Raw genomic sequence first — 17,285 nt, 5'->3', positions numbered from 1 at the left:
GATCTTCTTTTTAATTATTGTTTTTTATTTTATTTCTGATGTCATTGGCATGCATCTGTGACTTGTTGAAGTAACCATGGACCTCAAACACTGGTTGATTTAATGGATAAGGCAAAAATGCCCCATGCAGCTGGGGCTGTGCAAGGCCAAGAAGCTGTGAGATGCCCCAGAAGAAGACATGCCTGATGCTTTTAGCATCAGCTGTTCTTGTGCACTGTATCCTCTCTAACCAGGGTCACCAAAGCTTGGAAGGCTGCTTTGGACAAGGCACCCATCGTTTTATTGTGCTTTTTTTAGTTACTTTATGCTATTTTTGTATGCTTTGAAGAAAGGGACGTGGAGAGCCAATCTGTGACTTCTGAAAGTATCTCTTGAGTATTAACAGACGATGGAGAAAAAGACTGTCATGACTGGCTAATTGGCTGACACTTACTGAACTGCCTTAATGGCAGGAGTCAAAGTTTAGTATTTTTGTGGAAGTATTGTCCAGTTTTTTTGATAGCTCGTCTCTTCATCTTCATCTTCATCTATAGTAAAGAAGGGTTGAAGCCAGGACTGAAATGACATTTCTGGGTAATATCTCAGGGGGCGAAGGACAGGGGACCTTGGCAAGCACCCTATACAGGTGCAGCTTCTCACCACCACCTAAAATGCTTAAGAGCGTGAACTTTAACAGCGCTCTTGATAGTGATTTCCTAGAAGTCAGCGCTGAAGGGCTCTGTCTGTCTGCTGTTATTCCAATTTCTGCTTGTAATAGATGCAAGTTGTTTAACTACCAACACCATCAGTTAATGTGAGGAGCTCTGAGGTGGCGTAAAACATTTTGTAGCGCAAAACCCCAGTACACTAACACACATGGGAGACAAAAATAAAAGTTAGAAAAGATTAACAGCTGGTCTGCTTGGATGTGCAGCAATTCAGCAGGATTTTAATGTAATTAATCACTTGAAAATGGAATGTGAATTGGTATAAGGCAGGTACCTGCTAGCTAGCCTGGCTGGCTCAGGTGAGGTTTCGAGCACAGGCCTTTGCTTACCCCTTGTCATCAGAGAGTGTGTTGATGTGCTCTATGCCACTGTGGCAGCATTGGCATATCTCTAGACAGGAATAATTTGTGTGAACTGAAATTCTAAATTGTTTCAGTCAGACCTTTGCTTCCCTGATTTTACTGCAATTTAATTGACCATACTGTTGTTATAATTGGTTGCTGTCCTAGTTGATACGTACAAAAGCAGAAAACACGTGGCTTTGTATATTCTGTGTCAGGTAAATAGCAAATGCTTGATATTTGATGCAATATAGAGATATTTATATATCTACAAATGTTCCATACAGTAAGCATGCAAATAACATCTAGTTCTTCAGTGCAGTTGTAGTAGAGGTCAAATCCAAGTGGAAAGCTGGGCTGATAGTACTGCACTTGATTTTTTTTATTTCATTTTTTTTTTTTAAATGTAGATCATTGTCCTCTATAGTTAACTGACATGGAAATTTAATTATACTTCCTAAGCGATTAATGTCCTTGTTCAAAGGGGTCACTTCCAGTGGACAAAAATAATTCAACAGTATACGTACTGAAGAGCAAAGTGACAAGAACATTTCAGAAGCATAAATATCTAAACAAACCTTTTTTTCAGTTTAAGCTAAACTCCATTTTTGTAGTTATGGCTTTCCGTGCTCTGGGAATTCTGCAGACAGATGTGAGCTTAGTGCAGCTATTTGAGTGGCATTCCATACATCTGTGTAGCATTGTTTGCAGTGGGAATGATCTAGATTTTTTGCAGGCTTTTGCAAGAAGGAGGTGGAGAAGTTGCTTCAAAAAGTTCCTGGGTGAGGACAAATGGATGTGGTGTCCCTGTCCCCTACTGTCCCTACCTCCTTTAATGGCAGAAGACCCCTGGGCAGTGCTGTGCCTCAGGCTTACTCACTTAAGTAAGATAACTTGTGTATAAGATGTGACGTGAGTCTGAGGGTTCCTTGTGATGCCACCATGAGCTAGCACGAGACTTTTCTGGGATGGAAGGAAAGGTTAGTGCCTCCAGACAAAGCAGTTGTGTCTGCTCAGCTTAGGTGACTTGCAATGGTCTGAAAATAGTTGTGCCACCAAGTTGCTGCAGAAGCGGTGGTTGGCTTCAGCACATCCCTGCTGCATCCTTGGAGGGACTGTAATTCATGGCAATGGTAGTTTTATTTTGATCTTAATAAAAACCAAGGCAGGAGAGTCCAGAACAGCTTTTCCTGATAGTTTCTGTTTGCGGCAAAACCCTTCATTTCCAACTAGTAATAGCTTAATATCAAGTATTACAGTAAATATACCAAAATACGTATCTGGAGGGAGCACTTTCATGCTGTGTCTGTGGGGGGAAACACAACAGCAAAATAACTTGATTTATTGGTATCACCTACAGAACATTGTCCACACAGCGACAGCCCTTTCAGTGACTTGTAATGACTTTAAATGAGGTGTAAACTGAATAACAATGTTGGTTAGGGAGGCAGCTGATCCGTAATGTGCAGGATGGCTTCCCCAGACTGACAGCTCTGGGGACCTGGGTGAGGAAACTCTCTGCAGCTGCTTTTGTATAGAGAATAGTGTGGTCTGCAGATGGAGGCTTTTGTGGTATCTTAAGCTTCAGAAAAACAAATATTCCCTCAAAATAACATTTAAAAAAAAATAAACTTCCACTTCTTCCTGTTTTTATAGTTAGCTTATTTCCTCAGTCTCATGGTTTTGTCTCCAGTACTGTAGATTATTAATCTTCAGAGGATCAGGACTTTCATAGAAGTATTTCCTGTACATGTTTATCTGTCTCTTTAACAAATTAGTATCTACTTGTTCTCTTCTGAATTTTCCTGCAAATAATAGGAAACTCTTCCTCAGTAATAAGGCTTTTTGCTAGCAAAAATATCTAGATGAATCACTGCCAGGGGTTAAAGTACCTTTTGTATGACTTAGTCGATGGCATCCTTTAGGACATCTGCAAGTAGCCCCAAATTCCAGAGGTCACTGTCTTTGTGTTGATTTTGGCGAAGCATTGTTTCAGCTAAACTCCATTTATTTGGTTGTAAGTGCATCTGGAGTCTCCTGTCCAAGTGTTACCTAGACTCCTAGAAGAGGAATGTTGCTACACCTAGAGCTTGTTTTGAGACAGCCACAGCTGATTTATTAGCAAGGTGAGCATTGGCTATTAGTCAACAGAGAAGTGCCTGTTTTCTACATCCAGCTCTTGTGTTGCCTTCTTATAACGGGATGGAGGCAATCTTTTCAGCCTCTACAATACTAACGTTTGTTACTTGTAGCTAATCTCAGCTCAGTTTTTAAATATGCATTTAAATATATTCCTCCTAAAACGTGCATGCGTGTAGTGGATGGGAACTCAACTCCAAAATTCTCTATGGACTTATTACTGCCCGAGTGCATCTGGACAGGCTGAAGCGAGGATGGGATTTCTCCCTTCTACCTCAAAATTGATGGCATGCAACATCCACGCATCTCCAAGAGAGAGCACTGGATTGGGACGGGTAGCTGGCTTTCTACCTTGGCTTTCTATTTCGGATGGAACTGTCATCATCTTGACTCTTGTCACTGAATCCACTGAAGCTGGGTCTGTTACGCTGCCTGTAACTCAACACTTGTGCTGGCACCGCCTTGGGTTTCTGTGGCACACCCTGGATTGCATTGATATCCACAGCATCTTTACAACATTGGCCTGGTAGCTCCTCCAGGGCTGTCCCCATAGTGGAGGGAACATGGGTTGGGCATCTGCCTTATCATGGTGTTATCCCTGGATGAACCAGCAGCTTGCTGATCCTTCATGGCATAACCTTTTGAATAGCCCCTTGTCCCACCTTGCATATTATTATTGGAAATAGCACTTGATCGGACTTAGAAAAGCTGGGGAGGGGTTGAGGGTGGTTTTTGGGGATTGGGTTGGTTTTTGATTTTGTTTTGGGGTTTTTTTTCCACACAGCTTGACAGCTTGTGATTTCTCATCATGGTGCGAATTGTTTAGCAAAGCTTGTATTCAGCTTACTTCTGGGCAACGTGTGCCTATTTCTCTTGCTTAGCATGCTGAAACACCATCGCTGTTTTCTCTGAATATTAATTTCTAGTGGACAACAAGGCCTTGCAGAGCAGTCTTGGCACGTTGCGCTTCCGCTGCTGTCTTGTCTGGGAGCCAAAACATCCCGCTGGAGTGCTGGGTGCAGAGCTGCCCTCCCTTTGCATGAATGCAGCGGAGACCCATCTTCAGACCAAGGCTCTTCCTTTCTAATAAAAGATATTAGAGGACATAGCAGGCAGGTAAATCCTAAGCAAGGAAGCCAGAGACTCATAACTGGATGAAACCACCTTAAGGAAAAAGAAAACCAAGTTAGTGGAAGTGCACAGTTATCCTTCAATGTACCCTCCTGTCGATTTTGCATCCTTGGTAAACAGGAATTAAAACCCTAGTTAAATCTGAGTTTAAGGGGAGAAAAGTAAGCTATTTTGGATTGAGATAAACACTTGTGGTTCCATTATCATCTGCTGAACGCGCGTAGAGTGCTTGTAATGCAGTTTGAGACAGTGAAAAACAAGCAGGAAGCTGGAAAAAAATCAGGGTATGTCTTCTTCCTGCTTTCTAAAGGAATAGAAATAACAGGAACCTTAGTAGAAACCTTAATAATTTATTGGGGCTGGGCAAGGTATAGATGGAGCTTTGCTCAAAGATAAAAGATAAATATTTTCTTCTCACAGGTCTTCAGCAAGAAGGTAATGTTGCTTTTCTTCAGTATTCTTTTTTTTTTTTTTGATGTTTTTAAACAGAGTGTTAAGGCCTGTTTAATGAATAGACTTGCATAAGCTGTTACTATGGATTTTCTAAGCTTAGCAGCTTTTTTGGCCTTGCGTGGGGCAAGTATTCCCCAATTAAACTCAGAAAATCTGAGATTGCAGCTTCCAGCTGATAATGAGTGCACCAAAACCCTCACGGGAACAGGGTAAGAAGCTCCTTCGCCATCTATGCTGCTCAAAGGAAAGACCATGTCAGGCTTCTGAGGGAGTCACCCTCAGATATGCCAGAGGATGGTGACTGTCCCTAGACAGACATACCTAAAACTTAACCTTTTTAGAAGGAATTGACATGAAAACACAAACAGGCACCATGTGGTATAGCTCATTCTCACCTATGAGATTGAGAATATTGGATGACCCTAAGGTGGTCTTCACTGACTGACTTCTCTGCCTTATGTGACCAAAATTGCTCCCGCCAGTAATGTATTCAGTGGGCACTTCACACCACTGTATCTTCTAGCATTTAAAAGATCTGTCTATTAAAACAGAGCACAGGAAATACAAGTCATTAAATGTGAGTGATGCTTGTGACCGGGTGAAGGATGGTGGTGGGAAGAGAGGCACACAAGTCCCTGCAGCTTGAGGAAACGCTTGTTTGTTTGTGCTTTTTCCAAAGCCCTTCTGCTTTGCAAGGGAAGCGGTGGCAGAGATGTAAACAGGAAAGCTGGCTGCAGGGAGAACAAAGCAGAGGTTGGGAGATGAGCACAGTTGGCTGCAGGAAACTGAAGGTATTGGTGAGAAATCTCTGGTCACTATAGGATTTAAATAACATCAGAAAGCTGTGCGATAGTTAATGCCAGGGTTCCTGGTACAGGGCAGGCATACTCTGTTCATGAGGGGAAACCTGCCCCGTATTTTTTCTGTGCTCCAGAAGAGGCAGACTGCAAGGATCAGTACCCTAAATTAACAATAAAATAATTCCTACACTACTAAGAATCAAGGCAGAGTCATAAGCATTAAACATCTTCCTTTAAGGCTGTAAAACAGCAGCTTCTTCCCAAGAGCAGTAGAAAGAGCTGGACAAGGTACGTTTTAAGGGCAAGATAATGTTTTACTAGCTCTTAGGGGAGAGGCAGAATGATCTCGAAAATTTAAGCTAGTCAGATTAAGTCAGTCCCCAGCAAAACAGGGATCTGGCTGAGAGGAGGCTGTCAACATCAACTTGAGTGTATGAGCTTGGAGCTGGTCAACACGGTTTTATGGAAGGTTTTAGTGGATTCAGAAACATGGGTGCATAAAGGGTGACTCATGGTGCTTGCCTTGTGGTCTGCTGTACCTTGCTGCCTTTGAAGGGGCTTTTAGCATGAAGTATTGAGTCCTCACACGAGGGCTTTGCGAAAAGGTAGTGCCAACCCTCGGAAAGAGCAGAAAGAGTGACCTGAAATCTAGAAAGAAGAAATTGGAGAAGACAAGAAACTGGATATATTTAGTCTGGTGTACACATAATTAGTCTGGGAGTACTTGCCCAGGAAAAAAATTTATCCTACTGAAAGGGAAAGCAAAGATGCAATGGTCAGAAGTTTAAAAAAGATTCACACTTTAAAAAAAAACAAAAACAAACAGGTATTTTTTAATTAGGGATGTCTAGATTAAAGCTGAAATGAAACAAAAGTTTGATTTAGGAACAACCAGCCAAATCAAGCTCTTCAGCTTGCGTTATGAGTGATTGGTTTTGTGAAGGGCTCAGACCTATGAATCCATCTGCAGCAGTGATTGATCTTGGCTCGTAGAGTCAAGGAGCTCTTCAGGCGGTTGAGCTCTGCAATCTGACCCATCTAGGAGATACCAATGCTGGTGCAAGAAAAGCACAAATTCAGATGCAAACCTTGGACAGGCAGGACATCAAGAGCGCCTCTCCTTTGAACTAAGTATTTAAGTGCAAAAAAAGGAAGGAGGAAGGTCTTGGGGCTTTACCAGTGCTTTTTTTTTAACCAGTTTTTATCAAGAAAATAAAAATTCACAGCCAGCCCTGTGATGATCAAGACTGTGTTACATGAGTGCAAAGTACAGGGTTCAGTTTCCTGGAGTATATGACAGCTGTTTGTCCAGGTATCAATTAGGAGCTATGGAGGAAGGGTTTAATTAGAAGAAAAGCAAACAAGGCTTTTCCGGCGTGGAGGAGCTTGGTGCATGTCATTTGTGTAACCTCTCTTCTGGTCATGGATGTTTATTTAGAGTCAAGTTAGATGCTCTCAGCGGCTTTCCTTTGATCTGTCAGCAGGAAAATGAAATCCACGTGGCCTCCACCCAGAACCTTTCTGCATCCTGGATGGAAATACCCATCTATGCTGGGGTCTTTTTTTTTTTATTGTCATCCCTATGTACAAAGGTCCATTAATTTATGAGAATGACGCATCTGTCTAAGGTCTCAGATTTAAAACACACAGAAAAGAAAAGTGGGTTTTGCAAGCTGTCAGTCACCTGGAATGGACTTCTTAAACCGATATATAAAGTGTTGCCTTGGTTTGCACAGTTTGAAATGGCAAAGAAATGCTGCCTCCAACTTGCCATGCTCATTTAGCATCTCTGTAATTTATAAATAGGTTATGCCTCCTCTAGGACCTGGGGTTATACTATAGTAATGATCTGGTGCCAAAGGGACACCTGCACTAGTCCAGCTAGGACGATGGTCTTCCAGCCTGGGCCCTGAGCTGCAAAACGCTTGCTGCTGGGTGTTAATGGCAAGATGCTCACACTGTGCTGGTGGCTTGCAGTTTCCCAGAACCAACTGCAAAAAGAGATGGATCTTCTCTGTTTCAGATCAGATGATGTCTACAAAAGATTAAATACTGTAGCTTTCCTCTTTCATTACTTTTACTGGAGTGTACTCGGGGTGCGTTTGTGTTAGGAAGGCGTCATGCTCAGTAATGCTTAACATCTGAGTGAAGTCTATACTGAGAAATCCATAAGCAGAATTGAGCTGTGCTGTGACCAGAACTGCTCCTGCATGGGCTTCTATGGACCATCTATTCCCCAGCAGGTCCCTCAACTGCTGAAGTGCTGTTCAGCTGTACTTTTTAATAATACCTTGCTTTTGTGCTGGCTGAGATGTGCAGCATGGGAAAGCCTTACTCCAGTTTCACGGAAAATAGGGAAAGCATGGTAATGGTAGGTAGGGAGGAGCATTTCAGTGCTCCTTGAATATTCAGCATCCCCAAGCACATAATAAAAAGTTTGAAGTCATTCCTAAGGATCGGCTTTTCTGCCCTTTTTCCTACTTCTGCTATACTTCCAGCCCTTCCCTACAACGTGAATTGAATGAATACAGTATGCAGGAAAACTTGTGGGCAACAAGGACAGCATGAATGAAATGGGTGACTCTGAAGTGCTGGACAAAAAGCTATACTGACCATGTCTGTAAAGTCTTTCGAGTTTTATTTTTGTTGGTTTGTTTGTTTAAATTAAAACAAAAATGGAGAAAAGGACCCTTCTTTACCCCTCACAAGTCACAGTAAGCAATGTTTAGGCAATATTGCTATAGCAAATCTTGAATGCTACACCTAAGGTAGGTTGTCTGGTGTTCCCAGATGATGAGACATTCCAAGTTTCAGAGTGTCCTACACAGACCTGGGGCTGCAGATACTCAGAAGTCTATGCTACACTGAAATTACATGCTGAAACATCTTTTTACCTGGTTCGTAAGCTGTCAGGGCTTGATCTTGTGTGCTGGGTTAACATTGTGCTGCAGAAGTTCAGCCTGTTAATATCACTGGCATTAACAAGGTGACTGAATTTCATTCTCTTAATCACAAATATTCCAGCAGCTACAGTGAAAATGGGCTCTTCTTGCTCCAACCACAGTGTCAGCTCTTTGAACCATGCTTGTAGTTGGCCAGCAAGCAGCGGAAAGCAGATCCACCGCCTTGTTGGCTCTTCAGTTGCAATGTTTACTTTAGATTTCTAATAGCAAAACCCTGTAGCAGTGTGCATCCCACTGGGAACTGGGGAAAATGTTCACATATTACCAGTCGAAGCTAGGAAATGCACAAAGGCTCTGGAGGATATTTCACTGTAGCACTAAGCTAGTAGGATGGGTGCACTAAGGTATACTGGACAGGGCAGTATTTAAGGGGGAAAATAATAATTTTAAAAAAAAAAAAAGTGCGGCAGCATTGCCAACCCTGGAGCTGAGGTTTGTTAGCTTAGCCTTAAGTTTAAAGAATATTTGCAAAAGCAGGAACTCAGCCAATGTTTCAGTTGATGCTCACAACTATCTGGTGACTTGATATCTGCTTCCCTTCAGAGAAAACCCTTGGATGCAGGACTTGAAGCCAACTGAATTAGGTGGTGATGGTTCTTGACTGATGCAACAGCTTCTCAGTGTAGATGGAGAGCTAGGGCATAACTTGCTTCAATTGCATCCATGTGGATGGAGCACACTAATATTTATAATGGAGAGCTTTTCTGTGTCCTTTATTTTCATAGGCAAAGTGTTTCTCCCTATATGCCCCTGGTCCCAGCAGACGGGCGAACAGGTGCCTTAGAAAATACCCAAGTCATGGCTCAGCCAGCCACGTGAGCCAAGAGCTACCCTGCAGCAGCTGCAAAATTGTGTTAGCTTTATGGCATGATGGCATTTCCATGTAAATGCATCTTTTAATGTGTAATGCTGGAATCACGTTTGTTAATGCTGTTCCTTTGTAAGCTGCCTTATGTTGGTGCTCGGTCCTACGTCTTGCCATGTGCTGTGCTTTGAGTTTCTAAGAGGACCAGTGGCAGGCTGGTCTGTGGAGCAGTGGGAAGGCAAGAAAACAGGGAAGCTTTGGGAAGATGTAACCGTTCAAGCTGTTGTTTCAAAACATGATTACAACACAGCTTATTCAAAGATAGTTTTGTCTTACATTGGGAGGCTAATTTAATCTTCCCCCATCCCTCAGGAGAAAAACTTTAGAAACTGGACTTGCAGCAAAAATGGCCAGGCATCTTTCTTTAATTTTTCTGGCTGATGTTCCTTTGGACTTGTGTGCTGACTTCTTGCTGGAGACAGCTGAGGATAGAGCGGGTGGATGCTGTTAAGCATTTGAGGGTAATAGCAGTGCTGCCACAGAGCTTAAAGAGGAAAGCAAGGGGCAGCAAATCCTGGTGCATCTAGGCAGGATGAGTTGTGGACTGGGGGTGTGTAATTAAAATAAAAAAAAAACCCAACCCTTTTTTTTAATTACTTGGCTAGCACAATGCTCTGACCGGCAACCCTGTGGTTGCAAATGCAATTCTACCAAAACAGAATACCCTTTGCCCAATAAATTAAAGACCTTTTTATGTTGCATATTGAAACAGGGTAAACAGCTTTTGCTTGATTCCACTATAACAAACTTAAAATGCTGCCTGTTGCCTTCAGCCTGGCTTTGGGCTGTAGCTTGAGTCCATTGTCATGACAAAATCTAGCCAAGCTGCAAATAGGTGCTTGCAGCTACACCTGCACACAGGCTTGCTGGATGATGGAGAGAAGCAGTGAACAAGCACTTCTGCTCTGGCGACTCAAGGTGTCCTGTGCGTCCTCTGTGTAGCCTGGTGTCTATGCACTGAAACTGGGTTCAAGTCTCGGTGACCGTCTCAAGCTTGGTGTTTCTGTGGTCCAAGCTTGAAGAGTTTAGGTTACTATGTCTGAAAAATGGGGATGCAGCTTCCCTAAAAGCAGCATCCCCTCAGCTACCCTTCTCCATCCTGGGAAAAAGGGATTTTTGCACCAAATTCAGGTTAAAGCAGTTTGGAGTTAAGGAAGGCAGAAGCAACTGAGTCTGGAAACACTTAAATTAGTTTTCTTCCCCCACTCCTGCCTAATCATTAGTGTAGATTAGTTCAGAAACAGGGCAAGTATTTTTAGAAGCTGCTTTCAGAGCCCCAGTGTCACAATTTTTATTCTTATTGTTGGTGCTGAGGCAGTTCTTGAGCAACATTTCTGCTTTAAAAAAAATGAGAGGGCATGTAGGGATGATCATATAACTTTTTTGGAGGTGAGGAGAGGGACACTGGCTGAGTGAGGAGTTAAAGTGGTTAGGAAAGTTTTTGAGCAGCAAGGGAGCACTTGACCAACTGCCCAAAACGAAGCTCGTGCCTAGGGATTTTGCTGTGTTGGCACTTCGGTTGCATGGGCTGCCTGCAAAAGGTATGGTATACAAGGACCCAAAGCATATATTTATAAGTGCCAACTTGTTGCAAACTGGAAGTGTTTAAAATCTTGTTAAAAGCTGCAATGGAGACAGGAACATCGGGAGGGCTGAGTGCTTCCCGCAAGCCTGTTGAGTTGTTTGGACCCTTGGTCCCAGCACTGCATTAGCAGCTTTTGGGGAGTAAAGTGCAGCCGGGGTTACTGGAGGAGATGACGCCCACTTTCAACTTTGGACCTGTTTGCAGTCCTGGGTGAGTGGGTGACGCGCCTGTCAGTCTGGTGCAGCCTCTCAGCAGCACGTTTGCTCTTTCAGCTGCTGTGGAACACCCCCGTTATTAGTTTATGGTGGTTGTTATCGTAATTATTTTATATTTTTTCCAGCCTATAACCGGGGTGGGGAAGCAAGGATCTTTGGTCGGTGCGTGCGCTTGTGCTCTCCAAGCTGGGAGGATGTTGCAAATGAGTAATGGTCCGGCCAGGGCTGTAATATGCAGAATACCTCTGGGATGACTCACCCAGTACAATGCAGCACATCTCTCAAGGAGACTGAATCACGCATGGGGGGAAGCCGCTTCCTCAGCAGCAGCCAGCTGGGACGTGGGACAGCCGACACCGATCCTTTTTGTCGGGAGGCTGGTAGTGGCAATGATGGTAAAACGGAGCAACCTGGGTGTAAAATGTAGAGGAAATGGCATCCCCCAGCAGGTATGTGTGTGTGCTCTCACTGTGTGTAATTTCATATTTTTTTACTGTGGGTTTTTTCCTCCACCTCCCCTCATCTGCCCCCACAGCCCTTCTGAATCTTTTCTAAATCAGCCTGTAGTATATCAGGGAATATGTATGACTTCTTCTGTGAAACACAGGCTTTCTTTTATGATTACATACAGGGTTTTTTTCAGAAGTAATGGTTTAACGTGCACCCTCTCTTAAATACAGAGAGAAAAATAGATGCTACCTGGGAAGCTGGCTCCCTTTATGTCCCTCTCCACAGATGCTTATTGGTGTTGGGGAGGATTAAAGAGACGTGGAAGGCAAACTCCATGGGCATGCTGGGTTTGATGTAGTTAAGAATGTCTTCTTTTCTTTTATATATTTTTTTTAAATGCATTTACCTCGCAAAAGATAAAAACCCGTTATATTTAGACCACAGTTAACCTGCTTGTTCCATCCCCCTCCTCTGAAATAGATTCAGCTGGAACTGAGTCACAGAATTATTTTTTTTTTTATTTGCAAAATATTGTCTAGCCTTTGTAGTTGTATCGTACGTGTCAGGGAGGATGTTTACATGGGGATAAATATATTCTTCACTTGTCAAAATGGAGGAGAATGGGGGGAAATGCACATTGCTTCAGGTGAGGAATTTCTGGGTTTTTTCTTTTCTTTGCAAACTGGATTTTTCACAAATACTAGGTGTATGTCTGTGTGCATACATAATTATTTTTTTGTTCTGGAGTATCGATTCTGTAGCTGAAGATAAACACGGTATAAGCACTCTGGTATGGCTGCATTAGGACGGGTAGCACTTAATCTGCAAAATGTGATGTGACATGGGAGTAATGGGATACCTCATCTGGCCAAAATGTTTGGTGGCATCATGGGCATCACAGTGGTCTACAGCATGGCAGCAAAAAATCACTGGGTGAGGAAGAGGGTCATGTGGAAATCCCGTCTTCTTGTGAATTGAATAGATTTCTCCATTACATTCCTCTGTAATTTTTGGCGAGCGGTACCAAATATCTAGTTTCATTTTACAAAATAGGGAGGGCGGTAAAACTTCTAAAACTGGAATGCAGTTGCTGTGCTTGTTAGTTTTATATCTTATTTTTGCTAAATATTGCCATTTGTTAGCTAACATAGGATAACAGTAATGGAGTGTTTATGGTCAGTATGTGTTAGAAAAAAATTAGGAACTTGGTTGTGGCTTTTTTCAGGAGGGGGGAATCGATTCAGGATGCAGATCTCATGCAACTACCTGTTTGGCTGGCTAAGCTTCTACGCACTTTTTGCTTATCCTGCCTGTGATATAAAACAAACACCATCTGTCATGCAATAACAACTTCCTTTCTCATTACAGTAAATGATAATACTAATTAGCTTTCCTTGAAATCTGTTAATATTTTGTACCCTTGCACAAAAATAGGAGGACTTGAGTGTGCAGCTCTTGCCTGTACTACATGCCAGCTTCATGAGCTGCAGGATAAATTATTCAAACGCATTATCTTATTAAACTGACTTTTTCTGTTATGCCACTTCTTACAACTTTCCAAGACATACTGTCATGTGCAGCTGTAATGATTTATTGCAGAATTGATCCATTAAACAAATTTGAAGAGAAGTATTTTTTTTTTAATAAACCCCAAACTTGTAATTTGCAATCAGTGACAAAGCAGCCACCGTGCAAAGCTGAAAGGAGGCTGGCCCTGAGTTAATTCAATTCTCCATTGAGACAGAAGTTTGCTGTGTTTTTTCTTTTTTAAGAGGTTTCATTAACTGGTTGTTCGTTAAAGGTTTTGTCGTTAGTGTGTTTCCTAGTGGTGTGGTGGCTGTCTTTTAGGAAAAAAAATGAATTTGGGGGGTATTTTTGTAGCAAGGTTTGCTGTGGGTTTCGATAGCTCTAACACAATTTCAACAGTATGTTACGTAGATGCTTCAATATGGCCACGAGTAGTAAATTAATCTGCCCCTGATGCAGTTAGACTTCCATTTTAATGCAGTATTGTTTCTGTAGTAAGCTGCTTTCTGGGGAGAGTCCTTAAAATCCGTGCGCTCGAGCCGTGTCTGTGGATTTTACTTGCCTGTCAGCATATTTGCAAGCCTGCTTTTTTGCCTAAAAAGCCACTTGCTGGTTTGTTTGGGGTTTTGCCCACATATGCAGCACTTTGTGGGGATCTCTGGGTAAACCTGGTACAGGAGGAGAGGTTATGCTGGCCAAAAAAACAGGTTTAGCCCATTCAGGGCTAAAACACCCAACCCTTACAGCTGTGTGAACAGTAGTCATGTTACCCTGCCTGTGCCAAACCCTGCTGGTTTTAACACCAGATCTGTAAGGAGTGTAGGCCAAGACCCCTGTCTGCAGGAGAAAATTGCTATTGTCCCCTGGGTTAGTGCATCTAAATTAGTTGGAACACTACATTGTAAAAATGTGCTGTGAGAGTTACTGTCACAGCAGAAGCTTATGCGCTTGTGTGTGTCATTTGAAAAAACTTCTAAAAACAGAAAAAAAAATTTCATATCCACATTATATATAATGTATGTTTATTTGTATATATATAATTACACATACATATATGTATTTATACATATAAACATATCTATAACATACATATATACATGCATACTAATTTTTTTATATGTGTATATATATGTGTGTTCTTCATGTACTTCCTGGAAGGGTCTGAAATAATTATGCAATTGTGAAATCCCATCCAAGTAAGTTAGGATAGATTTGTTTCTCAAAAACGCAATAAAAATGGCCGTAAATGTTTAACAAACATTTTGGTGAAAGGGTTCCTTTGTCATTGCCTCAGCGTTTAAGGGAGATGTGGAGGCGGGTGGCTGGATTGTTGCAGGTATCTTGGTGTTTTGAGAAGTCCTTTTCCTTCTGAAAACAAACAAACAAACAAAACTTCTGTTAATCTTTATTATGAGGCTCTTCAGACAGGCTGCAGTGCTGGAAGTCAACCCAGGCTTGCTGGGGAAGGGGCATAACCTAGCCATGGAGGACCTGGCCTGTCTTTATTCTGCTTTTGGGGCTGCTTTAGAGCCAGAAGGGCATCAAGGAATGAAAAATAAAATCAAAAGGTACTTATTTGGGTTTGCCTCAGCCTCCCAGAGCTGTGCTCCTTGCATGAGGCCATGTGTCATATAAGATAACAAGCTTTTGAGAGTTGAAGGTGCTTGAGCCTTTGAGCATGCCTGCTGCATCCAGGCCCCTTACAGCCCACGGGAATGATCACCCTGCTGGTTTGGGTTTTTTTGCTGCACACAACAAGATTTTGGGCAGCACTAAGCCAGCAGGAAAACCCCCAGCAGTGAATAACCTTCATGCAAAACTACTGCTCTGGGGTGCTTTGTGGGACATGCAGGTAGAACTGTGCGTGTCTTATAACTTACCAGTGGTGATTTTCAAATCCTACACAAGCGCTTCCTTCGGGGCAGGATTTTCCTCTTCCACCTTCTGCGCTGCTGCAGCCAACAGTGTTCTTGGAGTTAATATAATATTTTTTTTCCCTTTTTTTTGTGAAATGGTCAGTGTACAAGCTGAACACGTGCTGCTGAGCTCAATTTGGAGGCCAGGTGTGAATTGGGGAGTTGGAAGATAAAACTCCTTTCCATTTTCAGAGGGAAACCAGGAGGAGAGGCTAAATGCCAGCAAAGTTTTCTCATTTTGTTGAGAGAGAAATATCCTGAAACTGAGCGTGTATGGTTACTATCGGTTTAAGATGAAGTGCTCCAAGACAGACCTACTGCAGGACTCAGCCAGCATCACTGGAGCAAGGTGTGTGGAGATTGAACTGTCTTATATTTGCTCTGACCAGGTGGAAACCAAAATTTCCCAAAATACCTTTTTAGTTTGTCAGTATTGTATTTCAAAGACAGAAAAATATGGGTTGCAAATTTGCTATACTAGAGATACGGTGGGTTTGTGTTCCTGGTGTGGTGCAGAGGTGAGGGCGACGAAAACTTTTGGGAGGTTTTCCATGGTTTTACACAGGCTCCATTTTAACTTTGGGTCTGACCAGAGGGGTTGCACTTTTTTTTCTTGCTGGTATTTAATGAAAAAGCTTCAAATCTGCTGGAAATCTAAAATGGTATTTTGCTATGGCTCCGTGCACTCAGAAGTTTTCATTCTAACAAAATGGTAAGTTAGGGTTTTGAAGAAGAAAATGCTGGTTATAATCTGCAGATATTTCACCCTTGCTAGAAGGTTTGTGAATGAAGCATCAAATCAAGAAAGCAGGACTCAGAAATAGCAGTTTTTCATTACTTCCATCAAAATGCATCACTTCCCAGCTGCAGGATGAACTCCAGAGAGGATCCTTGCAGTATGATTTCCAGCAATCACCAGGACAGAACTGGATGACTTTAGCTGTTGGAGTTGTTGGGCACGGAGGGCAAAGTAAGATCACTGTAAAATACATCCAGCTCAGCCAAATACAGGTTATGTCCCAGTAATCATAAAGTTAAATTTGCATGGATCCAGGTAGTTTAAATTGTGTTTAAGCGCTCAGTGTCTGTGGTTCAGTTCAGCTGAACAGCGCAATGTCTGCCACTGCTGCATGAGCAGCCTCCTGCTGTTATTCCGGCTCTTCCCTGAAATCTGGGGTCTGGGAATGTTGATGCATTAAAGACAGCAGTCCATATTTTTGAAACCCATTATATGCCGTTACCTTTCTGTCTGAGACCTGCGTCTCTCCTGGCCCTGTAAGCTGGAAAGTTGAGAATGGAGGAAAATACCAAAGTGCCATATGGCTGCGTTTCTGTGGATTTTTATATTTTCGTCAACTAGCCTGGCTAGAAGAAAAATATTATTGAATTGTGAAGGGTGTCTGGGAAATGTTTTAGATGCTAAATGTGACTCCAAGGAAAGTATTCAATGTGGTGGGTTGGACTTCCTCCCCCCCCTTTGGGATTTTTAGCTGCAAGACTTTGCAGACGTGGTATTTGCAGTTGCTGCATTTGAAGCAAAGCGGAAAAGAAGAGTGGCTGGTGGAAGGGAGCTCTGGACTTCAGATGTGACCCTCCTTTTACAAAGACACTGGCAAAATTAAAGCCTTAACTGATGAAGGAATTACTTGCCATTTAGTCCTGGATGCTGGATTGCAGCCCACACCAGGTGTACAACAAGGCTCAGGGCTTTGTCCCCCATTGATTTCACAGCTGCACAGTTGCTGTAAGTGATGTGGCTCATGTCGGAGAGAGCTGGATGGTGTCAGCCGCATTTTACAATGCAGTTCACACATGCTAGGGGAAAGCACTTTTTCTATCCACCTTAAACGTCACCTGTCTCTTACACACAAATGCTTTGTAAAAGCTAGGCTGTAGGTAATGCAACCGTGGTTCAGTTATCACAAAGGTAATCATACAGTCACTTCCTGTTTAGGAAAATTCTCAATACCCTTCAGAGTAGTAATTATACACACACTCTTTTTAAAATATTTTTTTACATTTTTATATATATATGCGCACACCCATGAGCTATAATTTTTAAAGCTCTTTTCCTTCCAATAAAAACAGCACATGGTTTTCTGCGCTACCTTTACTGCCCAAGTTCATTATGTTTTTTTGCTCTGGGTGGGGCGGGTGAACAACCTGAAGCAGCCCTCGAACACACTGGCCAGC

General features: G+C 42.5%; 1 protein-coding gene across 2 annotated transcripts in view; it reads left to right on the top strand.

Annotated features, from left to right (window-relative positions):
• SPRED2 (sprouty related EVH1 domain containing 2) overlaps positions 1-17,285 on the top strand; it is a 66,492-nt gene that overhangs the window by 16,696 nt on the left and 32,511 nt on the right. Inside the window, exon 1 of one of the 2 annotated variants that reach the window (XM_075088395.1) lies at positions 11,227-11,648. The exons of the other annotated variant lie outside the window; for it this stretch is intronic. Within the exon in view, the coding sequence (XP_074944496.1) occupies positions 11,632-11,648 (17 nt within the window). The 5' untranslated portion in view covers positions 11,227-11,631. Of the gene's footprint in view, positions 1-11,226; positions 11,649-17,285 lie in introns of those variants that run through there. 2 annotated transcript variants of the gene reach the window in all.

This window comes from Phalacrocorax aristotelis, chromosome 3 (assembly GCF_949628215.1).
Source record: "Phalacrocorax aristotelis chromosome 3, bGulAri2.1, whole genome shotgun sequence".
Taxonomy (NCBI): domain Eukaryota; kingdom Metazoa; phylum Chordata; class Aves; order Suliformes; family Phalacrocoracidae; genus Phalacrocorax; species Phalacrocorax aristotelis.
Note: the sequence above shows the minus strand (reverse complement) of the source record. Positions and strands in the feature narration are given on the sequence as shown.